Source organism: Centropristis striata, chromosome 6, assembly GCF_030273125.1.
Source record: "Centropristis striata isolate RG_2023a ecotype Rhode Island chromosome 6, C.striata_1.0, whole genome shotgun sequence".
Lineage (NCBI taxonomy): Eukaryota > Metazoa > Chordata > Actinopteri > Perciformes > Serranidae > Centropristis > Centropristis striata.
In genome coordinates this window covers 27,016,522-27,043,341 of record NC_081522.1, presented here as the reverse complement: position 1 = coordinate 27,043,341, position 26,820 = coordinate 27,016,522, and the positions used below count along the sequence as shown (strand labels likewise).

The 26,820-nt window shown below is 36.0% G+C and overlaps 1 protein-coding gene across 1 annotated transcript; it reads right to left on the bottom strand.

The window, feature by feature from the left end:
- Positions 1–803: 803 nt before the first annotated feature.
- pla2g15 (phospholipase A2, group XV) lies at positions 804–26,244 on the bottom strand. The gene is made up of 7 exons (XM_059334404.1): positions 25,926–26,244; positions 18,705–18,858; positions 10,867–10,985; positions 9,737–9,835; positions 8,778–9,002; positions 5,761–5,873; positions 804–2,700 (listed from the first exon to the last, which is right to left on the bottom strand). Exons 1-7 carry the CDS (start codon positions 26,074–26,076, stop codon positions 2,299–2,301), a joined length of 1,263 nt encoding a protein of 420 aa, XP_059190387.1. The 5' UTR covers positions 26,077–26,244; the 3' UTR covers positions 804–2,298.
- Between the last annotated feature and the right edge of the window lie 576 nt (positions 26,245–26,820).

Sequence of the window (26,820 nt, the reverse complement as noted above, 5' to 3'; positions counted from 1 at the left end):
TGTCTCATCCTCTTTTGCACACAGTAAATCACGTAAGCCTACAAAAGGCCGCCAGACACCAAGGTTATTATAGTTGACGAAAACAAACGGAATAACGAAAACTAGAATTGAAAAAACATTTTCGTTAACTGAAATAAGAATAAAAACAAGAGTTTAAAAAAAAAAACTTTAACTAACTGAAACTGTATTGTGTGGTAACAAAACTAACTAAAATTATAGTGAAAATGTTTTTGTCTTTGTCAACTTTTTTCATACATAATCCAGTGTTACTAGTAGAAATAGGATTCTGATAGTGAACATGCACGAACACATGGTAAATATGTTTACTGAGACTGGGATATCTACACTCCAACCAAGATTCAAAACACCCAGAACTGTAAGAGTTAATAACCTTATTGGGGCTAAGATGAAAAAACCAAAGGAAATAAAGGCAAAATTTATTATGACCTCTTTGAATCTTGAATGTTGAAAAAAACCTCAAACTAATAAAAACTAAGCTAAAACTAGCAAACTCACTCTAAAAATTCATTCAAACGAACTGAATTTGAAAACAAATATTCAAAACGAAATTAAAACTAAAACTAAAAAATCCCAAACTTCCCCATCCTTCTTCCCCATTCTGATGCTCTTTGAACTTCAACAGGTCATCTCCACCATGTCTACAAGCCTCAATGCATTGAGCTGCTGCCATGTGATTGGCTGATTAGATATTTGTGTTACTGAGCAGTTGAACAGGCGTACCTAATAAAGTGGTCGGTGAGTGTCATTAAACCAGGGGACGAAGAAAAGTCAATGTCTGAATGTAATATTTGAAATATTTTACTCGATAGAAGGCAACACATGATTATGACATACACTTATGATAGTTGACAGCAGATATGATCCTACATATATCATCTTGTATAATATCATCTTGGTCTGGATGGCACAGTACAATCACTCAGCTCACAGAGATTCTGACAACAACCCAGCTTTGAAACTCTGCAGTCAGAACTTTTAAAAGGCAGTCAAAACGGTAAGAGATTTTTTTTTTAAAATCATAAACTATAAAGAAAAGATCAGATTTCTACCATAAAAACAACAACAGAAAAACCCGTCTGTGTAAATCCAGTCTGTCTAGACACCTGGGGACAAAATATACAGAACCACCCAAAATGTAGCCTACTGTATAAGGCATGGAAAGTGAAGAGAAATAACCTAATATAGCAGGTAATTGAATGCAAGGATTTAAGATTATTACGCATTATTATTAAAAATACTGATTCCAATGCTTCAAAACGAAGAGCAGAATTTAAAAATGAATTTAACTTGTTTAAACTCTGAGACAAAGGAGCTTATTTGCTCTTATTTGACCTCAGAAATAGTTTCTAAAAGGCTAAATATGCTGCAGATAAAGCCAGGGAGAGGCTCGTAATTTAATGTCTTTTTTGTTTAACAAAAGAAATCCCAACAAAGAGTTCACTTGCTGACTTTTTCTGGGTCTTTCAACTGCATTTCTGCACCTCTAGTCTTGAGAGCAAACCATTGAATGGAGACGATTTATATAATTTAGACCAAAATGCGATTCAAAGCTCTTGAATAGGCCAGTTAGTGGACTTTGAGTTAAGATTTGTCTAAAACATCTTTAATGTTTTTCTTTGCCCCTTGAGTAGCTTAAACGTGACTCAACCCAACTTTCATATCCAAACTATGTTTTTAGTCCTTTAGCACATGTAATACAAACAACACAATAAAAACAAAGCCATCAGAGCATAATGGACTTACAGCTTGGCAGCATGCAACAAAAAAAGAACAAGTTTTGGTAAAAATCCACATATTCTGAGCACTGAAACATGTGACCTGTTGCACTGAGAAAGATACAAAAACTATGATTTATCATTTTGCCTAACAACATTAGAAATCTCTTTAACAACATTAATAAAAGATCTGACTTTGATTAATAACTCAGGAAAGTGGCACATACAGTATATCCCTGCTTTTTGACTTGATCATAATAATGTGGGTTTAGTAGGTAAAATCTCTGGTTCTTTGAAAGCTGCGATCAATATAAAAGTAGTTGGGATTAGGCTTGGTCAACAGTAAACAACCTGACATTAACATAAGTTGTATAATTACAGCTATAAAATTAATTTAAATGTGTAATTTTCCAACAAAATTTAAATACTTAATTAACGTCTTTATGTGGCATGTTCATGTATTTTGGCAGTCAATGTTCAGAGAGGTAGGCGAGATGAGCCAGTCTCTGTCTGTCCTGTGTGTGTGTGTGTGTGTGTGTGTGTGTGTGTGTGTGTAAAGCCATCAGGGTGAGGACAGCACAGTCTTGATGTAAGCTACAGTGGTGATGTTGAGCAACATGTTGACATGTTCGTTCCCCGACAGCTCTTGTAACTTGACGGGCTGTTTCTGCTTCCCCACCCAGCGTCCACACTGGATGGCGCTCTTTAGGTTCACCGTCCCATCCCCGTCGCCGAGCAACACCGTGGGCTCCACGTCTGGGAACTTGTCTGAATACTGGAAGCCTTCCGATGTGGGGATGCCGGTGCCGTACAAGCAGTGGACGGCCACGCCGGGGGGCGCCAGCTCCTCCACCAGGGGCTCCGTGTCCTGCCGCATCAGCCAGCCGTCCTCAAAACCGATGTCGGAGTAGAGGCGCTTGTAGTCCATCACAGTGTAGTTGGTGGTGGGCGTCTGCACCAAGACCTGGTGATGGATGGAGAAAAAAATAACAATAATATATTATTTAGAACAGTGATTCCCAACAGGGGGGGCCCGACCCCTAACCTCATCTAGAGGTAACCTCACCTAGTGGTATCCTCACCTAGCGGTATCCTCACCTAGCGGTAACCTCACCTAACAACAGAAACACAGAGCTAATGGAAAAATGGCGGGGAGACGAAAATGCTGAATATCTCAAAAAGAAAAAGAGAGGGTACCATGAAAGTCACATTGAGTTTGGCTTCATAGAACAATGGGCAATGGGGGGGTCGCCAAAGTGGTAAAAATGTGGGTCCCTCAAGAAAACGGTTGGGAACCACTGATTTTGAATACATGCACTGGTTCCTCTTCATTTATAAAGTCTTGATAAGCGACATGCCTCCATACCTCAGCACTTTATTAAACTGGTCACATAGTAATTATCCTACATACTCTAGTAATTAATGCTCAATGTTCCCCAGACTAAGGCTACATTTACATGATGACGGTCTGAACAGAAGACGCAAAAGTGGCGTTGCGTCTTCACTTTTTATTCCGCGTTTAGACGAGCGTTTTCAGGAGGAAATCTGCTGCATACAGTGATGCAAAAGTGTGTGAATTGGATTGGGTATGCATGCCAGGCTGCATCACTTAAAGAGATAAGAGCATCTTTGGGCATGTGGAAGTTTTCACACCACGCATTTTCATCAGCTACTCCTTCCACAAAGTTCTCCACCATCCACTAGATCTCCCAGGTCTCGTCCAAAGCCGTCTGGCTCGCCTCCGACCAATTGGTGCATCCAAAATGTGATAGAAGTAATTACAGATCCTTCTCTGTTCACTAATACTATCCGTACATATCCTGTACATTTGGTGGAAAGACTCCTGTAAGTTTATCACAGCTGCCAGAGCAGCTTGAAGGTCCGACGCATGGAAATAATCCCACATGTTTGTTTATTTCCCTGTACTGGAGCATGTATGTGACGTAAACGCGTACGTGACGTGAGCAGATCTGAGCAGAGTTTTGTGTCTTGGCAGTGTAGACGGACACGATACGGCGGAGCGGATTACAGTTTTACACTCTGGATGGTGGTTTCACATTTCTGCGTTTTTAAGCAACAAAAACACTGTCACCGTCGAAACGAAAGACACTTCCCATAAAATATTTTGTCGTTTTTACCCGCAAGCGTCCTCGAGTAAACGGGGCCTAATACTGAAAAACTGCTTTCAGTGTTTCTGTTGCATCTACCTGGAACATTCACTCAAACTCAACACAATTATAACTATTTATAACCAGTTTAAAACTATGATAACCAATAACTCTACCCTTTACTGTAACTGTTTTTAATATTTTCTTGGTCTGTGCTGTTGGTTCTTCATTGTGTTTTCTCTGTACTCTCGACATCATTGTAAATGAGGGGTTGCCCTCAAGGATTCCTGGAGAAATAAATAAAGGATAAATGAAAAAAAATAAAATATTTGTTTGACTTGGCTACTCCTACCAAAAGCATATAGGGACAGTTCACCCAAAGTCATAAATACATATTTTTCCTCTTTCCTGTTTTCCTTGTTCAGCGTTTGGTTGGACTAACAGACACTCCAAGGAGTCGCTGCTCAGTTTTCTGAGGTCAGTTACATACATTTTGTTTTTGTTTGTTGCTAGCCAAAACGAACATCCCAGTTAATGCTAGCATGAATTAGCAGCAGCTTCTCTCAGTCAGGTTGAGGTGTAGAGAGGCTGTAGTCAGTGATCAGATCCCTCTCGCTGCTCCACAGTCCAGATATGGTCTGCTCCTCGTATCAGAAACAAAATGGCGACGAGTGTAACGATGAACTTGATGCTTCCAATGGGCCACAAACCAATGGGTGACGTCACGGTGTGTCCATTATTTATATACAGTCTATGGTGAATACAGGATGTTTCCACTGACTGGTTTAGAGTGAATAAACAAAGCTGCATAAACATACTTTGGTCAGAAGATGGCAGTGTAATGTATTGCTGTAGGCTAATCCGTCAGTAAACATTAGTAGAAGAAGAGATTATGCAAGAAAGAAAACAGAAGAAGAAGAAGAGATTGAGCAAGGGAAAAAAATATAAAAAATAAAAAAATAGGTTGCTTATTGGACAACCTTGGCCGTCCGCAGGAGAAAATTCAAGCTTTTCTCCTGTGAATCTTCAAAATGTGCATTGAAATTTGTTGATGCAAAGGTGGCTAATGTCTCTTTCCCAGTAACTCAAAACAATCTAAAACTAAACTAAACTGGTTGCTGCAGCTGGTATCATAGGTGATGACAGTTAAGTTTGCTCACTGGAAAACCAAAACGTCTAGCTAGAAAACACTAAAACTCTTCATAGAGTTAAGGGCAGTCAGTTGGTTGTCATGATTAATAAATACAGTAAAAAAGAAAAAAAATATTGATTTGAAATGAGAAGTGGACAAAAGAAAGGAGAGAGAAAATAAACCTGACAAAGAACGAAAGGAAGAAATTTAAGTTTCCCTGGTAGGGAACTGATGAATGAACACACACACACACACCACACACACCCACCCACACACACACACACACACACACACACACACACACACACGCAAGGTTATAATAGTTTTGAATTTTTCATTAGTTTTAGTTTTAATTTCGCTGTGATTTTTTGTGTTCAATTTCAGCTAGTTTTAATTAGTTTTTAGAGTGAGTTTGCTATTTTTAATTTAATGTTTATTTTTTGGAAATGCTTTACTTTTAGTTTAGTTTTTATTAGTTTTTTGTAATGGGGTATTTGTTGAGTGGGAGATTAAAAGAAGGTCACTGTAAATTTTGCCTTTATTTCATTTGTCTTATCCATCTTCATTATGTATGAAAAAAGTTGACAAAGACAAAAAACGAAGGACATTTACTATATTCACTATAATTTAAGTTAGTTTTGTAACCACAAAATACAGTTTCAGTTAATTATCATTATCATGTAACCTTTAACCCTTAAAACAAAGTCTGAAGTCTCAAAAAAGCCTTTAAAGAAGTGAGGAGACACACACAGACAGACAGACACACAGACACACACACACACACCTGATCTTTGGGCCAGGAGTGGGCGTAGGGGAGCAGCCAGGAGGTGGAGACAGCAGAGCGTTGCTGGGAGCGGATCTTTAGCGGACTGATCACTGGGATGCGGTTATTATCACCTGTTGGCAGAGACGGAGAACTGAAACTGAGCTGAGAGATTCCAGCCACAGAACCAAAACTAACAAGAAGAGTCTCATTGTGACTTCCTAAAAAACTACTTGTGTCTTGAAACACATGACACACAAATATAGAGTGTAATGATTAACGTAACTGTATCCCAAATCGGACACCGTTTGGCTAAGATTCTATCAAAATTTCACATTAACTACTAATATAAGTGATCTTGTTATGCTAACAACTAATTCAATGGTGTCAAACAAAGGCTAACTTCTTATCTTTCGAACCGTATATAGTTTTAACCGTGTACGTTAGCCTCGGGTTTACAAGGTTCGGCAAAAGGAATTAGCCGTGAGCTAACTGTATCCTAAATCACTTGGGACACTTGGATCTCCTCGCTGTAAAACAATGGGGCTGCTGAGTTTTTGGGGGAATATTGGATGTTTGTGGGTAATACAAATAAATATCACCGTTATCAACCCACCCAAACCGTACTTCTGTCCTCCACAATAAAATACAGCACAGTAAAAATAAAGATGTACTTTTAACCCATAAGAACCCAGACCCAGTAATCCTTAAAGGAAAATTATGGGGGATATACAACAGACCAAGTGGACTACATAAAACACATTTATGATGTTTTTTAAAAAGATACTACCCCTAAATGTCAAAGATCTGTGACGTGACATAAATGTTACATTGGGCGTTTATGGTATTTATGTTTGATATTTTTTTTTTTTTTTTTTAAATAGACACAGTTTCTGCTTACAGAAACACAAATTTGCCTTTTTCTTTGCATCTCCACAACATTTATCAAAATTGTGACAATAATAATACATCAATAATAAATAAAAACAAATAACCATTAGGCTTTTTGTTTTCATCTCCATAACATTTATCAAAATTGTGACTTTAATTTGTTCAGGAAATATGGTCAGAATTGTTAAATGGGTTTAAATGTAGCCTCGTAACAAAAAATAAGCTTTTTGAAATTAGCTGCTTTTTCACATTTCTGTTTCCAGTCACAGCCACATTTTGGAGAAGTCACTTCTTGTCACAGTCACATGACCACCACACCAGGATGTTGAGTATGTGTTGCTTAGGGATTTAATGAGTTATGGTGAAGCATAAAGCTGAATATGGGAGATTCTAGATGATTTAAAGAGTTTGTTACATGGGTGTCACCATGGGTTCTTAGGGGTTAAGATCGTCGCTGAGTGTCACCCAAGCGTTCTTACTGCTTTCTCTCATCAGAGTTACTTTCGTATTGTAATTAGATGTGTAAATCTCCATGTACATAAATCAGGGATGGGCAACTGGAGGCCCGGGGGCCGCATACGGCCCGCACTTTCACTTGGAGTGACCCTCAGTACAACTACATGCATTTGAGCATGAAATCTTAAAAGTGCTGTGTAAAAATGCACAAAATGACTTCTTGCAATTAATGTTGGTCTGCTGTTCTTGCACTGAAAAAAAAAGAAATCACAGTAAGTGGTTATTTTTTATTTGCTTGAAACCTTTTGTAATCCTATTTATTCTGTTATACATGCATTTGAGCATGAAATATGTTAAGTTACTGCACTGTAAATATATTTAAGTGGTTTATAAGTGCACGGTTATGTGGCCCTGTGGTAGTGTCCGTGAAATATTGCCCATCCCTGACATAAATGAAAGTTCACATGTAGTGTGAACTCACGTCTTCACGTCTTATTTTAAGCGTACAACATGCTTAATAATCTTAATTTAAGAAATCTCATCAAGTCGAAATATCTGTCCATGCAGCAAGATAATTTCCCTCAGATTTAGTGTTTTTACCTTGTTTTTAGACACACCTTTTTTGCAGTTCGCCTTTGCGGGATCACTATGAAAGACCTAAGGTGAAAAGTACAGATCTTTCTGGCAATATAGCAGGACATTTGCAGGACCGCACTATGAAAGGGGCTTCTGTAGGAACTAACTTTTGTGCAGAATATTGTGGCTTCGTTCATGGTGCTACATAGGCAGAGACAATTTCTGCGAGAAAGAAGAAGCGAGTGCTTCTACTTCTGCAGGTATTTGGATTTGTGGTTTGTTTTTCATGTATTAGAAAAAATGTTATAATTAGGGCCGGGACTTGAACATGTTCATTAAGATGAATTAATTACACAAAAATTAACACGTTAAAAGAATTGACGCATTTTAATCGCACTTATTTTTGCACCGCGGAACGTTTCTCACTGGATGAGTTTCAGGCGGACCGATTATACGAGAGCACCAACTAGCGTTCATGAGTTCAGACAACAACAAACCACAGTAAACATGAAGGAAGAAGCTGATGAGACCGCTTTGTTTGGCCCCCTGGATGATGGGACATTTAGTTACAAAAAATAACGGATGGAAGCGTCGATAAGAGCATGGTTGTGTTGCTATGCAACAAGGAATTCACATATCACCGCAGCACATCCAGCCTCAAGTATCACCTCAATGCAAAACATATAGCAGCTAGCGGCTAGTGTGGTAGCTAGCATGGATTGTGTTTTACTTCAAAAACCAAAGTATTCTAGTTTACAGAAGGTCTACCTACCTATAGGCTACCTGAATTTATGAAATGTACTATATTTCTAAATATGCTATTGCTACACTTAATGGCAAAATTTTGCACTGGTCTGTTGGACTTGAACAAAAATAAACAATATTTTTGTTGCTTAAGCTTATGTATTCAGTCATTATTCAATGGTATACTAAAAATCCATGTGAAAAAAGTTACTTCTCACTGTTCTCAGGTCAAATATTTTTATGCGATTAAAATGCGATTAATTTTGATTAATTAATTACAAAGCCTCTAATTAATTAGATTAATTTTTTAATCGAGTCCCGGCCCTAGTTATAATGTTTTTTTAATGCTTGAGTGCTTATTACTCTCTTACCAGAGATGAGGACTCGGAGGGTCTTGGCCACCCCTGCCCACGGTGGTCCCAGAGCGATGAAAGCCTTGATGTATCTATCCTTCCAGGCCTGAGGCTGCTGGTTGAGGAAGTACAGAGTGTACATGTTGCCCATGCTGTGAGCGATGAGCACCACAGGCCCACCGGCCTTCTCCGCCATCTCTTCAATCATCTTCTGCAGCGCCAGGAAATAATCTTTGTTCTCATCTGACAAAAAACACAACAGAGACAATTTGTAAACAAAGTTCCCCTACGGGCCCTGCTGGTAATTTACTGAATTTCCATTTTTAGTATGGAGCTCTTCCAAATGTTTGATTGCTTCTTGGTTTTGAGAAGAAGGCTTCTATTAAAATGTGTAGCCTGATGGGGAAAGTTTTCTAAATAAAAACCCGCAAATTTCCTGACTGACAAGAACACTTATTTTGTTTCCTCATATTGGACTAAACAATCAATACTTACTCAAAAAAGTGTTTCTTAAGGCTGCAAACCACCAACATGGCTGCTAAATGAATTTAAAAAATTCCTGAATTTTAAAATGTTATGTTGTGATGTATGTGATGTTGTATTTTTTCTTAATTGTATCGTAAAGTGTTTGTATATGTATTTTATATATTGTACGTGGTTTTTTTTTTGTTGTTGTTTGTTTTTTGTTTCGTAATTCTCTGCTTTTTTTACATCATGGCCAGGGGACTACAGATGAAAACTAGCCTTCTGGCTAACTCTGGCTTTTTTCTGTTTTTTTTTTTTTTCTGTTTCTGTGTGTGGCATGTTGCTTGAACACACAAACCACAGACAGGTTCTCCAGATAATGCCAGCCATCATCTTACAAGACTTGAAAAGAATGAAACAATGTATCTGGGGTTTTACAGGTGAAGGCTCATCGTTCCTGGGTTAAATAACTGCTCAGGGGATGAATGTAGTGCATGTGCATGGCTGCTTACTAGGGGCTTTCCTCCAATCATATGGAGCTCCTCTGACATCATCATCTCTGGTGTAGCCCCACTCTACCAGCGCCTGCACTATAGTAAAGAAATATATACCTAGGAGAGAAACAAACACAAGATAAGAAGAAAATAAAGTGTCACACATAGAGCAGAATTTATGTGTCTCTCTGAGGACTCATATACAGGATCATCTCAATATATTAGAATATGATGAAAAGTCAATTTCCAGTAGTTCAATTCAAACAGCCCAACCAAGAATTGAGTCATATAGATGGACATACTTTTCAGAGGACAACATTTACTTATTAAACATACTTTTTAGAATTGGTCTTTTTTTATTATTATGTTTTTTTTAATTATTATTACACGACATAAATCACCAATGGACAAACACAGTAAATAAATAAAACAACAATAATAAATAAGAACTTTAAACACATTAAATAACATTAAAACTAAACTAGACACAAACAAACATCAATTTGGTCTTTTGTCATATTCAATTTTTTTGAGACACTGAATTTTAGGTCTTCATTAAATGTAAGCCGTAATCATTATAATTAGAAGAAATTAAATTTTGGTCCAAACACACTGTTGCGTACGCCGTTTGGTAGCCGCAAGATAACATTAGCTTACAACTAATGTTGCTTCATTCACAAAAAGCTTAACTGTGAATAACGATCTGAATTACTTCCTGTCGCGAAACACATGCGGCTTTCAGAATAAGAGCACATTGTGTTAACAGAATCCACCACAGAATTTACAAGAAGACTGTCAAAATATGATGCCTTACATAAAACAAAGAAGAACCCTTATTCTCCCTACAATAATTAATAAAATATGCAATCATTAAGATCAGTGTATATGATGGAATAGTGACATTAGAATGTGCAAGAGGCACCAAATTTGGGCTTTTTGTTAAAAAAACAAATTCTCTGGGGTCATGTTGAATTCTGTGTGTAATGGATCTATATAATGTGTTATTTCCACTTTTTTTAATTGAATTATTGACATAAATAAACTTTCTATCATATTCTAATTTATTGAGATGCACCTGTATACTTTGAGAGTGGGGACATTTCGCCCTCCTCTCCAATGAACTGTTTGGTTTTGGACCTTTAACTCACCCACACTGCGTTTGCTGGGGTCCAGATACTCCAGTGGATACGTCTGTCCAAACCCGGGGACACGGATTTCCACACCTGGTGGGGACGAGGTGCTGTGTGTGGTCCTGTTATAGATCAGCCTGCACACACAAACGTACATATTTTCACAAGCAGGATTCGATCTGCATCAGTTCTGCATCTGTGGTAAACTGCACACACGCAGTCACCCACAAGTCAAAGGAGACACTTCCCATTTCAAATCAGTATCACCTCACCACCCCAACCAGCCGGGTGACCGTTGGTGTTACAACAACTTCCCTAAGTCTTAAACGTCTGTGCAGATGTGAGAAAAGAGGTTTCGGTTTGCAAGCAGAAGGTTTTAAACTACACTGATATCTAGATTTTTCAAAAACTATAAATATTTTTCCCATAAGAGCCCAGACCCAGTAATCCTTAGAGTAAAATTATGGGGGATATACCACAGACCAAGTGGACCATATAGAACACATTTATGAGGTTTTAAAAAAAAAAAAAAAATACTAACCCTAAATGTCAAAGATCTGTGATGTGACATAAGCGTTACATTGGGCGTTTATGGAATTTATGTTTATGATATTTCTTATTTAAAAATAAATAAATTAGACACCTTTTCTGCTTACAGAAACATAAAATTGCCTTTTTATTTTTCATCTCCACAACATTTTTCAAAATTGTGACAGGATAGGATAGGATTATTTTTTGGTCATATTTGGTCAAATGTACTTTAAATTGAACAGCAGAGCATATATTAACTTAATTTAAACAGTGAAAATAATTGAGTGGCCTATAACCATTTTTGTCAAACAGTCAAACAGTCTTGCTAAGGGACTTAATGAGTTAAGGTGAAGCATAAAGCTGAATATGGGAGATTATAGAACATTTAAAGTGTTTGTTACATGCGTGTCACCATGGCTTCTTATGGGCTAGATAAGCACTCTAATGAATCCAGGCAATTTTCTAAAATAGAGCAATTTCTACTTTTTCTACTATTTTAGATGTATATGATTACTTATGATAGAAAATTTAGTTCGAGCCTCATTTACCAGAATGTTTACTACCTGAAACTCAGACAGTCACATGTGTCCATTAAGCCCGACACATCTAAACATGTACAAACTTGGAGCATGTTTCAACAGAGCTGGTAATTTGTACCAGTTAGCAGCCAAATGCTCATAAAATATGTAAGCACCTGCTGGAATTACTTCACTCACCAGCCAAAAAAACTATATCAATCTGTTGAGCGTAGGCCTGTAACGGACGATATATTGTCCCAGAAATAATTACGATAAACAATGATCATTGTCATTTTCAGAAAATGTAATGCCACTACTATATTGGTTGTAAAATAGCAAAACAATGCAAGTACAGCCTTTCGAAGAGCAGTGAACTTGAACTGTGTGTGCGTGCAGAGGAGAAGTCTGAGCCCCGCCCATGGGGAAACTCCAACACGAGGACGCTTGCGGGTAAAAACAACAAAATATTTAATGGGAAGTGCCTTTCGTTTAGACGGTGACTGCGTTTTTGGGGCTTAAAAATGTAAAAATGTGAAACCACCCTCCAGAGTGTAAAACGAGAGTTACGTATGTAACTACTGCTCTATGAATTCTGGATGAAGTTTTGCAGTTTTATTATTTTTATCTGCTGTTTTTGTGGGTATAAATGGTAAAAAAAATTAAAAAAAAATGGTACATTTCCATAGACACCTGCGTCTTTTGTTTGTATTTTGAATTCCTGGCAGCTTTATACTTTGTTAATTAAAATAAAATGAAAAATCTGACTGATAGCCAAGATTGTGTGGAGAAAAAGGAGCCATACATGTAATATAAGGACAGACTGAAAGATGCTGAACAGAGACAGAAATGCATAGGAAGTTGACAAATTTGAACCAAAATCTCCTGGACCTCACAGGTTTAATGTGAAAGGGAAAAAATGGCAGATTAATCCTGAAATTACATGATGAACACTAGTAAGATAAAAAAAATGTACAAGTCAGATTTTTTATTTATTTTAATGTTTTGAGTGTGAGATTTTCTTTTAATAAAACAGCCTCAAATGGCAGCATGGGCCAGCATAATAGTCAGTGTTGTGCCCCTTTCAGAGATTAACACATACGTAGTTAGTACACAGTTCCTTCCTACATTTATAGTGTCAGTGAGACTGTGAAACAAGTGTGAAGACAAAATGTTTGGACTTAAATGTGTGATATAACCTACAAATACTTGATTAAATGCTAAAACAATATCAGTTTCCTGATGTTAGTTCAATGTGACAGGGAGAAAATGGCAGATGACATGGGGAAAATAGCTACTGAAATTACATGAAGATGAAAAATGGCCCAACAATAAGTGCAAGTGGGATTTTTTGTTTTCAGTTTGCATTTCTTTTAATAAAACAGCCTCAAATGGCAGCATATGCAAGTATAATGTCTAAATGGTCAGTGTTGTGCCTCTTTCAGAGATTACCACATAGTTAGTAGACAGTTCCTTCTGGTTGCCTCACCACTGTTTGTGGTTGTTTGTGGAATGAATTTAACCCTTGTGTACTCCTAAAAAAAGTATAACACCCATGCTCCTCAGGGTCAAAAAGGACCCCATGACATCAGACTGGTTTTAGGAAATGTAGAAAAAAAACAACCTTTTTTTTACCTTTTAAGGCAACTCATGACCAACTAATTGATATTTAATTTTCATATTTTTTTCCTTATTATTGGTCAATTTTCGTCAAATATACAAAATTAGGCCTAATTTCAAGAGAAAAAAGTAATAAAACTTTTTTTCCCAATAGTTATAGTGAAATAATAATTTCTTGATGGGAATGTACAGAGTAGGTTGTGTCAACTTTTACTGAAACTTGTGTTTTGACGACAGCAAGAATTAAAAAAAGGAATAACAGAAAAAAAAAGGACCCCATGACATCAGACTGGTTTTAGGACATGTAGAAAAAAATTATTACCAACTTTTTTTTTTCACCTTTTAAGGCAACTCATGACGAAAAAAATGGTCATGAGTTGCCTTAAAAGGTGTCATCCAAAAATGAACAATGCTAAAATTGACTAATAATAATGAAAAAATATGAAAATTATATATCAATGTGTTGGTCATGAGTTGCCCTAAAATGTGAAAAAAAGTTGGTAATATTTTTTTCTACATGTCCTAAAACCAGTCTGATGTCATGACCCCTGAGGAGCATGGATGCTATACAAATTTATAAAACATGTAAAAATGTATGAAGACATTTTTCCATGGTTTACTTGATAATAACCAAAATCATTCTCAAGAAAACCGTAGAAAATGTCTAGATATCTGCTCTTATATTTAACTCAGTCTAATGTCATGGGGTCCTTTTTGATAAAAAATGTTTGTACATGTTTATGAAACATGTAAAAATGTATGAAGAAAGTTGAAATTTATATTATCTATGAAGGATGCATGTTTTGTCCACAAACCAAAGAGATATTCAGTTAATTGTCATAAAGGAACAAAGAAACCAGAAATATTCACATTGAAGAAGCTGAAATCAGAGAATTTGGACTTACTGGGCCTCATTCATGAAACGTTAGTAGATTTGTGCGTAGATTTGCACATAAAAGCCTACGCTACTAAAAACCTACTCCGGATTCATGAACGCCGCGGGAAACTCAGATCTGATCGTAAACACGTGTGTATGATCATGAATGCCAATCCATCGTAAGGTGGCAGCGCGCTCCCGATAATCAGCAATTAGCATGAACCCCGCCCATGAATTGCTAATGACCACCATATAAGGAGGTGTGTAGAGGCATCCTGTCAACCTGTCAGTCATGGCACAAAGAAAAAAAGAACGAGAAAGAAAAAAGAATTTTTCCGAAGCGGAGATTTAAGTTATTTTGGGAGAAGTGGAGTCCAAAAAAAATTTTTTATTTTCATCTGTTAGTAGTGGTGTGACAGGGACAGGCAAAGCGAAAGCGTGGAGGGAGGTGACGGACGCAGTAAATGTGGTTTCTGTAGTGCAAAGAACTACGTCCGAGGTTAAATGTAAATGGTTTGACATTAAACTTGACGCAAAGAAACGCATTAGCGCACACAAAAAAAAGTACATCTGCCACAGGAGGAGGACGCTCAGAGTCCAAATACCCCGTTGGTGCACTCTACAACGGCCCGAGTAGCCGCGTGCGCCTCATTGTATGCTCCTGTGGTGTCTGCGGGCTGGCCAGTGGGGTCATAAGCCACGGCGTCAGTGGGTAACCCCTATCCCCTATGGATATAGAAAGGTAAGTCCATATATAACACACACATGTGATTATGCAGGCTATATTCTTACCAATGAGCCAGCCGTCTCTCACAGCTCCATCCTCCAAACGCGTGCCAACTGCGCAATTACGCAGGATGAATGCGTCATGCGTCCCACCGGGCCACCGTGCCACAACGTTTAACAACACACACTTTGCGTCACAGATCAGTTGCACATTCACGGAATGAAAGTTTTTCCGGTTAATGTAAGCAAATGCATCACCGGATGGAGCCTTGATGCGTACGTGTGTGCAGTCTATGGCACCGATAACACCTGGCATGTTTGCAACTGCGCTGAACCCCTGCATTACTTCTGTCTGCCGTTGTGCGCCGTACGGAAATTGGATATACTCTGGCATTAATTTAATGATACCTCTGAGAACTGCAGGCAGGATGCGTCAATTTACATAGATAATTCACAATTATGAGTTTAATCTGAATCTTAATCCCGCCAATTGCCAACTAATTTAACTAAATATGTTATATTTTTAATCGTTTGCCATGTTTATATCACATGTTTCAAAGGCATCTGCGTATTGTGTACATAACAGAACGCATTATGAATTAAAATTGTAATTTCCAACAGTGACGAGCATTATTTATATGCGTTCTTAAATTTACACAAGCACTACGTGTGGTCAGCAGCATGTGTAGATTTTGTTAGTAGCTACGAAAAGATCGGAGCTACTAAAATATTGATGAATGCGGAGATGCACGTAAATTTCCGTTTGCGAACGGTTTACACACAAATTCGTTCTGCTCACGTTTCATGAATGAGGCCCATTGTCTTTAAAAAAACGCTCAAACCAATTATTCGATTATCAAAATAGTTGATGATTAATTCAATCATCGATTATTGTTCGATTAATCAAGGAATTGTTGCAGCTCTAGTAGTGATTCTCTAAAAACACCATAGATTTTAAATAAGCTTTATGTAAACTTCAAACAGCTTTTAAACAGCTTTTAAAGAGTACAATTCAAGCACTTTTCAAGGTACCAAACCAAAAATGTCCAGACTCTCAAAGCCTTTATCATCACTTCTAAACTGTTACTATCAATGCAATGGCAAAAAATAAAGTTAGCATAATTAATCTATACACACAGCAATTCAATGTATATTGGTACTTATTTATTTAACCTGCTGTATATTCATTTTCATGATATTTTTATGTTTGCCAGTTTTCAGAGAAGGGATCAACAGAGGACTTATCTAGCTATTAACTAGCTTAGCTAAGCTGGAATAAAATGTATTATTTTATAAAACCAGCGGTTAGACTGTATGACCTTTTTTATTGACTCAAGTCTCTACAAACATTCTAAAGCAACTGTTGTTGTTAAAAAAGAGTCTTGTTTGTTGCCAGCCAGTCACGAGTGCAATCACATGATAGGGCCAGTTATACCAGATATCTACTGCAACATTATTGCAAAATAATGCATGAGATGCATCACAGGAAGTCATTCCTGCCTGTGTGGCCATCAAACTTTTCAATCCCTCCATCAGAGTGTCAGACGCCCTGAGTTAACAGGCTTATTTCACCCGTCAGCAGCTATGACCACATAATTCATTACTTTAAAACTTTATTTATGATAAATATTTGTGCAATACGAATTTGTATAGAAATCATGTGCAATAAATACATTTGTTACGCATATATACAGTCATGGACAAAAATATTAGACCATTGTTTTCTTCAATTTCTTGTTCATATTAATGCCTGGTACAACTAAAGGTACATTTGTTTGGACAATATTATAATGATAAAAACAACATTTTTCCATGGTTTTCTTGATAATAACCAAAATCATTCTCAATAAAACCATGGAAAATGTCTAGATATCAGCTTTTAAATTAAACTTTTATCAGCTATTATTGTTTTATCATTTGTCCAAAGAAATGTTCCTTTAGTTGTACCAGGCATTGAAATGAACAAATGCAATGAAGAAAACAAGCGTGGCCTAATATTTTTTCCACGACTGTACATATTTGTACATATCTATATTTCTATTTTTTATTTCTACATTTCCATATTTTTATTTTATTATACTCTACATATCTCTATTTACTTCAAATGTATTCTACATTGCATATTTGTATTTGTACATATCTATTTACGTAAGACTTGCATTTTTATTTATATTGTTGCTATTTTTTTTAACCTTTATTTCATTACAGAATTACTTTCTATTCTATTTTTAACACGCCTGTCTAAATTTATAAACAACACCAAAATATAAACATCTATTTTTTCGAGAAATTAGTTTCAGCAGAAGACGATCAATGGGACAGAATGAGTTGAATGGCTAAAACGTTGCCTCATTTCATACCTGACCTGTGTACCTTGTAGATAAATTGAGGGTTCAAAAGTCAGTTTTTCGATAACTGTTCACACAAAGTCAACAAGGTTGTTGATCCCATTGACCCACTCCCATATCCCTCCAGGGATTTGCATGTTGCAAAAAAACAAAAAACAAAAAGCATTCCCCATAAAAACAGCAAAGAATAAATACAATCTGGTCACCTTTACCACAGAAAAATACAACACTGGTGGATAAATTCCTCACTGACTTGACTGATGTCTGATGTGAACAGAGACACTAAAGCAGCTCATGGTGCCTTCAGTCATTATGGTTCTACTCTCTGGAATTCTTTACCACATGAACTCAGGTCTGTTACAACAGTGTCTTCCTTTAAAAACAGACTAAAAACACGTCTTTTTTCTCAAGCTTTTAGTTAGGTAAAGGGTAAAAGGCACTTTTAAAAGCAGTACTATTGTTGTTTCTTTTAACAATGATAATAGTGTAGCAATAGCATATTTAGAAATATAGTACATTTCAGAAATTCAGGTAGCCTATAGGTAGGTAGACCTTCTGTAAACTAGAATACTTTGGTTTTTTAAGTAAAACACAATACTTTCAAGTATATTCAGATCACTGGAAACCCTGACTATTAGAAAACATCTCTCTGTTGCTTCAGAGGCCATAACAGACTTTGTTGATGGTTTAAAAAAATCTAATTAATTTCAGTCCAACTCTCTCAATAACCTTGGCCAAAACAATAAAGAGTTCAACATAACGTGCCAGTTGCACCAACAACATAATACATAGTTACATAAACATAAAATTTCCCATCCACGGGGCCAACCAAAGCGGTCTCATCAGCTTCTTTGTTCATGTTCACTGTGGTTTGTTGTTGTCTGAACTCATGAACGCTAGTTGGTGCTTCAGTATAATCGGTCCGCCTGAAACTCTTCCAGTGAGAAACGTTCCGCGGTGCAAAAATAAGTGCAATTAAAATGCGTCAATTTTTTAACGCGTTCATTTTTGTGTAATTAATTCATCTTAATTAACGCGTTAAAGTCCCGGCCCTAGTTTTTATGTATGTCACTTTATATATCTGTATATATATATATAATGTTAATGCAATGTTTAGTGTATGTATATTGTATATTTCTGTCATGTATGATATTTACTTTAAGCACATTGAGTTTACGCCTGCTGTATGAAATGTGCTATGTAAATACATTTGACTTGACTTGACTTGACATGTCATACCGTATGTTGTCTATCCAACAGTCTATGGCTACAGGGACAAGCAGCTCCAGGTTGAGCCACAGAGTGAAGAAGTCAGTCTTCTTATAGCAGATGTAGTGGACCACACTGGGTTTATCCAGCTTCGCCTCCAATTGGTTTCCCAGATCCCCTGGAACTGTGAGGAGACACATGAGCAATGAGTAAAATATCTGCAACATCACTGGTATTAGAATGACACATTGTTAATATAAAGACATATATTATATACGTATATTGTGAAGGAAATTTGGTGTTTCCTGTCATGGTGGGGCATGAAGTAGGCGGCGACCTACTTGATATTCAAGACACAAGGCATTGTGGGAACTCAAACTGTGAACTTAACTTTGACAACACCATGTGAGAGGGTAAATTAGTGAGGTCTGTCCTGATGTGATGTATAGGGCAGGAAGATAGAGCCACATTGAGTCTTGCTGAAGAATCAATGCTGAGAAATACAACAGTCATAAGTCGAGTGGTGTACGGGACTTTGTTTTACTGTAAAAGAGCCATTTGGGATTGTGCGGTGTATGGAACACGAATATGAGAGTATTGAGTGCTTTGTATTTGGCCAGCTCACCAATTAACTTAGTGCAATCCACAGAATTGCCGTAACAATATAAAGATTTTGCTTAATGGAGCTGAATCAACAGGAAATGAGTCAGAATAACCAAAATGAGCATGGCCTAATGAATAAACTCGCTCCATGCACTGGATACTTATTTATCTAGATATCAGCTTTAAAATAAAACTTATCAGTTATTATTGTTTTATCATTATATTTGTCCAAAGAAATTTTCCTTTAGTTGTACAGGGCATTAAAATGAACAAATGAAATGAAGAAAACAAAGGTGGCCTAATATTTTTTCCACGACTGTACATATTTGTACATATCTATATTTCTATTTTTTATTTCTACATTTCCATATTTCAATTTTATTATACTGTACATATCTATATTTACTTGAAATTTGTTATATATTGCATATTTATTTACTTAAGAATTGCATTTTTATTTACATTGTTGCTTTTTTTTTTACCTTTATTTTATTACAGAATTACTTTCTATTCTATTTTTATATTGCAGCAACTATAACAAAGCAATTTCCCCCCAGGGATCAATAAAGTATTCCCGATTCTGATTCTGAAAATGTCACATATTGTGGCTGACAACGCGCCTGTCTAAATTAATAAACAACACCAAAATATAAACATCTATTTTTTCGAGAAATTAAGTTGAAGGGTGTACAGGACTTTGTTGTACTGTAGAAGAGCCATTTGGGATTGTGCGGTGTATGGAATATGAATGTGAGAGTATTGAGTGCTTTGTGTTTGGCCAGCTCACCCATAAACTTAGTGCAATCCACAGAATTGCCATAACAATATAAAGATTTTGCTTAATGAAGCTGAATCAACAGGAAATGAGTCAGAATAACCAAAATGAGTCTCGCCTAATGGATAAACTCACTCTATGCACTGGGTACTTATTTATGAGGCTAATTCTCAATGATGGATGCAATGAAGAAAGTGAACAACAAAGTCTTTTACAAAGGCTCACAGTCAGTGGACATTTATAGTGTCAGTGAGACTGTGAAACAAGTGTGAAGAAAAAATCTTTGGACATAAATGTGTAATATAACCTACAAATACTTGATTAAATGCTAAAAACAATATCAGTTTCCTGATGTTAGTTCAATGTGACAGGGAGAAAATGGCAGATGACATGGGGTAAATAAGGGTTCTAAAAAGGTTTTTGTTTTTAGTTTGCTTTTCTTTTAATAAAACAGCCTCAAATTGCAGAATAGGCAAGTATAATGTCTAAATGGTCAGTGTTGTGCCTCTTTCAGAGATTAACACATAGTTAGTACACAGTTCCTTCCCGTTGCCTCACCACTGCTTTTGGTTGTTTGTGGAATGAATTTAAGTGTCAAAAGTCATTCAGATTTGCAGATTTACAGATTTGCTTAACCCTTTAACTGCCTGCTCAACCATATGGTAGAGCACATTTTGAGTAACCATATCTCAATGAAAGGAGTGACTGAAATCCACCTGATTGAGCCATCTCAACCACTTGGCTGAGGTTTGTTTTTCTAAAAAAAATCTACAAGATGTCACTGTGTCTTTAAATAGTATGACTCCTAGTCCCGCCTCCAACTAGGAAATCAGAAACAAGAAAATCACTCCAGACATTTGGCGAAATTTTGAAAAGTAGGTACATTTATTTGACATATCATGCTGTCAGACGCCTTACTGAACAGAATAATGTTAAATGATTCCACAAAAAAACTGTAATGAATGTATAATACTTTTTAAAAAATGGTTTATGATTAGCTTATCGATATTCAGCTAATGTCATTATAATAAACTACATGCTATGAAATCATAACTTCTGATTATTCATTGATGTAAATATAAATATTTAATGTTATTCCATCATAAATATGCTGAAATAATGAATTAAGTATGTAGTTTTTGTCACTTTCTGAGATGATTTCCAAGTAAATATGGTAATTATATTGAATAAATATGTGGAAATCATGACTATCATAACTATTTCAATTTTTTAAACAAATTGACAAATACTGGTATACTAATATTTTTACAATTGTAAAAGAATGTGGTTTGTAATTTAAAAAAAAAAGTTTTACAATTACTAGATGGATACAAAAAGGGGTGCACGGGTTAATGGTAGTTTGCAGTACTGCACTGTCAATAATATAAAGCACATGGCTGTCAGCTGCATCTGGCAGACACATGGAAAGACAGAATAATAAGCATATTTTTGGAATGCCACATTGATGTGTTTGTGTCATAACACCTAGCCAATATTTTACTTATTCAATCTGTAGAGACTTGGTTTATTTCAGTAGCACTGTGATGATAAGTAAGAATTATTGAAAGTATATACACACAGTTGGTGCATACACAGACACACCGGCTGGTTCACCACAAGCACAAACAAACAGCGAGAGATCACTATAGGTCAACCTGCTACACAAGCTCTTATCACACACTCATGTAGACTGACTCATGTGAGAAGCTGTGGTTGGAACTTGGTCAAACACAGATAAGAAACCCAACTCTAGACCCAAGAGCCTTTCAGTAATGGAGTGGAATGAGGAGAGGAGTCGCAGATATTTAAACGTTTAATAGGTATTGGTCTTAATGTACAACATAAAGAGTCACACATACTGTTTTAGAGTCTTTAAAAGTCAGTACACTGCAAAAAGCCACCTCTCAAAAAGAAGAACAAAAGTACACAAATTAGGTGTATTTAACTTAACCCTTTATTATTTTCTCTTAGGTTATTAAGTTTACTGATATACTGTATTTTTTATGTGGTAATTAGTAATAGTTTTAATGTTATTTAATGTGTTAAAGTTCTTATTTATTATTGTTTTATTTATTTACTTATATAGGTTGGTTTTGTGATTTTGTTGTTGTTGTTCTTTTTCTTTTCTTTTTTTTACTGTGTTTGTCAATTGGTGTTGGTGTTTATGTTGTGTTTTGTTTGAATTAATAAAAAAAAAAAAATAGGTGTATTTTGCTTAAAATAGCAAAATTATCTGCCAATGGAACAAGAAAATTTGGCTTGTCAAGACTTTCCAAAACAAGTAAAAAATATCTAATATCCTTCTCATTTTTTCCTGAAGCATTTCTAGATATTTCTAGATCTTTTCCTGGATTTTCTAGATTTTTTCTAGGTCATCTTCTAGATTTTGCTAGATCCTTTTAATTTTTCTTAAAAGATTTTGATATTCCTAGACTTTTTTCTAGATTTTTTTTCCTAGTTCTTCTGAGAGCTTTTCTAGATTCTAGATTGATTATTTTTTAGATTTTTCTTGATCCTTCTCTGGATTTTTCTAAAGTATTTCTAGATCTTTTTCTGGGTTTTCTAGATTAGTTTTCTGGAATCTAGAAATGCTTTAGAAAAATCTAGAGAAGGATCAAGAAAAATCTAGAAACATTTAGAAAATATTTTGAAAAATTTAAAGATCTAGAAAAATCTAGAAAATTATCTAGAAATGCTCTTGTAAAAACTAGAAAAAAATCCAGAAAAATATATTTTTTTAAATCTAGAATATGCTCTAGAAAACAAATATCTAGAAAATCCAGAAAAAGATCTAGAAATACCTAGAAATGCTTTTGAAAAATCTAGAGAAGGATTAATAAAAATCTAGAAAAAAATCAAGAAAAATCTAGAAAAGCTCTAGATCTCTAGGTTTTTTTTTCCAATATCACTTTCTAGATCCTTCTATAAATTTTTCTAAAGCTTTTCTAGATATTTCGAGACTTTTGTTTCCTAGTTTTTCCAGATTTTTCTTGATTATTTTCTAGATTTTTCTTGATCCTTCTCTAGATTTTTTGAAAGTATTTCTAGATATTTCTAGATCTTTTTCTGGATTTTTTTTTCTAGAATCTAGAAATGCTTTAGAAAAATCTAGAGAAAGATCAAGAAAAATCTAGAAAATTATCTAGATATATCTAGAAAGATTTTTGAAAAATTAAAAGGATCTAGAAAAATCTAGAAAATGATCTAGGAATGCTCTTGTAAAAATTAGGGAGAAATCCAGAAAAGGATGTTTTTAAAATCTAGAATATGATCTAGAAAACAAATCTAGAAAATCCAGAAAAAGATCTAGAAATATCTAGAAATGCTTTCGAAAAATCTAGAGAAGGATTAAGAAAAATCTAGAAAATAATCAAGAAAAATCTAGAAAAGCTCTAGATATCACCTTCTAGATTGTTCTAGATCCTTCTCTAAATTTTTCTAAAGCTTTTCTAGATATTCTGTTGTTTTTTTTCCTACATGATGAGATGCCGAATGTTCCAAGACAGAGGTGGACAGACTGGAATTTCTGGCCTCAAACAGAAAGTATTTTTGGCAAAACCATAATACCTATCATTGATCCGACTTCACGTTGAGCGTCCTGGGTTTTTCCTGAACGTCTACATATGTTTGGTTTTTTTTAAGAAAAGTGAAAAAATAGCTTTGTTAGAGCGATGTAAATAAACTGTTACATCTCCCTTTTTCAGAAATCTTCCTGAGTTTTTAATATGGGAGCCAATGAGGCTGTTGGTGCGTGTTGGTGGCACGTCTGTGTGTCCTACGCCCAAACTATAACTCTGACAGCTTTACCAGAGGATTGTGAGTGAGAGGACACATTTTCCTACGTTTTTATGTAAATTATTTCTGTGGAGTGGAATTTGCACCCTTAAGCGCAGTTTTCAAATTTATTTTTTGACCATTTTTTCTCTCCCTCTACACTCTTGCGATGATGTCACACACTGTGACACGAACATACTAGGAAAAACTAGGAAACAAATGGAGAAAAAAGATCTAGAAATATCTAGAAAAGCTTTAGAAAAATTTAGAGAAGGATCTAGAACAATCTAGAAGGTGATATCTAGAGCTTTTCTAGATTTTTCTTGATTATTTTCTAGATTTTTCTTGATCCTTCTCTAGATTTTTTGAAAGTATTTCTAGATATTTCTAGATTTTTTTCTGGATTTTTTTTTCTAGAATCTAGAAATGCTTTAGAACAATCTAGAGAAAGATCAAGAAAAATCTAGAAAATAATCTAGATATATCTAGAAAGATTTTTGAAAAATTAAAAGGATCTAGAAAAATCTAGAAAATGATCTAGAAACGCTCTTGTAAAAATTAGGGGAAAATCCAGAAAATTATTTTTTTTAAAATCTAGAATATGATCTAGAAAACAAATCTTGAAAATCCAGAAAAAGATCTAGAAATATCTAGAAATGCTTTCGAAAAATTGAGAGAAGGATTAAGAAAAATCTAGAAAATAATCAAGAAAAATCTAGAAAAGCTCTAGATATCACCTTCTAGATTGTTCTAGATCCTTCTCTAAATTTTTCTAAAGCTTTTCTAGATATTTCTAGATCTTTTTTCTCAATTTGTTTTCTAGTTTTTCCTAGTATGTTCGTGTCACAGTGTGTGACATCATCGCAAGAGTGTAGAGGGAGAGAAAAAATTGTCTCACTCACAATCCCCTGGTAAAGCTGTCAGAGTTATAGTTTGGGCGTAGGACACACAGACGCGCCACCAACACGCACCAACAGCCTCATTGGCTCCCATATCAAAAACGCAGGAAGATTTCTGAAAAAGGGAGATGTAACAGTTTTTTTACATCGCTCTAACAAAGCTATTTTTTTTCTTAAAAAAAAAAAACCATATGTAGACGTTCAGGGAAAACCCAGGACGCTCAACGTGAAGTCGGATCAGTGATAGGTATTATGGTTTTGCCAAAAATACTTTCTGTTTGAGGCCAGAAATTCCAGTCTGTCCACCTCTGTCTTGGAACATTCGGCATCTCATCATAGTGCAGTAGCCCCCGTAGCCCCTTCAGAATTTCCCCTGAGAAAATTTTCTAGTCTTACTTAGAGTTCTGTTTTTGCAGTGTATTCTGGGAACCTGATTGGCTCAGAGCTGGAGAGTCATTTTCAGTTCCAGCTGAGTCATATGACCAGTGACTGCTCTGACTGTAAACAATCAACCTAAACCACACACACTTGTAGGCTGCCTGCCGACGAGAAGGTTTATCTAATATCTTACTACTACTTATCTATATCTACTAATCTCGCAAATACATGTCAACATTAGTGCGGAAATAAGGACATTTTTCTGATGGAAAGCCATTTCCCTTGACAATGCCCGCCAAACTCCTTTCACAATTTAGCAATGTAAACACGGCTTCCTTAAAAAGTGACATTTATCCCTCAACAAACGATAACCAAATATATTTTCAGGAATCATTGGGAACCCGTTTTCGATAAAGCCGAAACACCAAAGCCAACATGACTTTTCTTCTATTAAAATCCCTCTACGACGACTGACTGGGTGTTTTTGTCAGGTTTTGGAGGAAGGAAATCGACGTAAAGGACCGACAGGCCAAAACATTAAAGTTCAAATTTAAACCAAGTATGTGCAAAATGGAGGAATATTTCCCAGCCGAATTGCCCAACAGTGATTTGACAAGTGTTTAGATATACATTAAGCTTTATCTGTTTTACATGCTTTGCGATAGACAAGGATATATGAAATTGGTTGACTTTTGAAGGGAGTCTGGCGTATCGCTGACTGGAGCTAGCTGTTGATGTTGGCTATCCTTCGGCAACAAATTGCGCAATTATTTAACAACATACAGGTTATTGAAAAAGACACAAGCACTGTAAAAGACTTACTGAGGACCACGGGAGGTCTCGGGGGCTGACAGGACTTGTCGCCGAGACATTTTTCCAGAGGTTTCCCACTGCTCCGAGCCGACAACAGCAACAACAACAAACCGACTTGGAGCAGTGAAGAAAGGGCGGTTATCCGGTGCCAAGCCGCCATGGCTCCAGATGTCTCATAGCCAAGCGGTCATGGTGATCTCCTCCTAGATGTAGATGCAGCGGAGTCTGTCTGGTCTGCTGTGAAAGCCTCTGATCAGATCTACCTCAGTATGAGAGTGGTGGATGCTGATCAGCGATAAAGAAGGTGGTGATCACGAGGAACAGATTACAGAGCAATCCACCCAGCGAAGCAACTTCAGCTATCAAGTCAAAAGTCATCGACCGCAGATGTGCTTGGACAGAGAGATAAGTTTGACATACTGCAACTAATCCATATCGTCACCCTGTTAAAATAACAACATAACTCGTTCTTTCAAGTTTTGCAGGAACACAAGCAACTTCACCAAAAGTGGAACATATGACATTTATTGATCATTTCACTCTAAAATGATGTAACAAAGGATGGCTATTGGCATAGTAATAACACTGTGTAAATTATGTAACTTAAGAGAAATAAATTACTTTTGAATTTTTTTGAACATGCCTTTGACACTTAAGCAAGATATGGTAACACTTTATTATGAAGGTGTCTACATAAGAGTGACACAGCATTGAATAAGCAAACAATTAAACATGAATATTTATTTACTTATTTATTAATTCTTTTGGCACTGCCTCTTGTAAATATGCATAAATTTGGCATGATGAATTGAATATGTGATGAAGCAGCTAATATTTGTAATCTCATAACCTGCAATAAAGTAATCATAAAAAAAGAGTGACACAAGCCTGTCAGAAACATGAC

What these genes read in the sequence shown, in the direction of transcription:
- pla2g15 (XM_059334404.1), bottom strand. Translation starts at nt 26,076, where the DNA reads ATGGCGGCTTGGCACCGGATAACCGCCCTTTCTTCACTGCTCCAAGTC. An exon ending in TGTTGGATAGACAACATACG is followed by an intron (nt 10,986 to 18,704) that starts GTATGACATGTC and finishes TTGTGTGTGCAG; the next exon opens with GCTGATCTATAACAGGACCA. An exon ending in TGATTGGAGGAAAGCCCCTA is followed by an intron (nt 9,003 to 9,736) that starts GTAAGCAGCCAT and finishes GTTTTTTGTCAG; the next exon opens with ATGAGAACAAAGATTATTTC.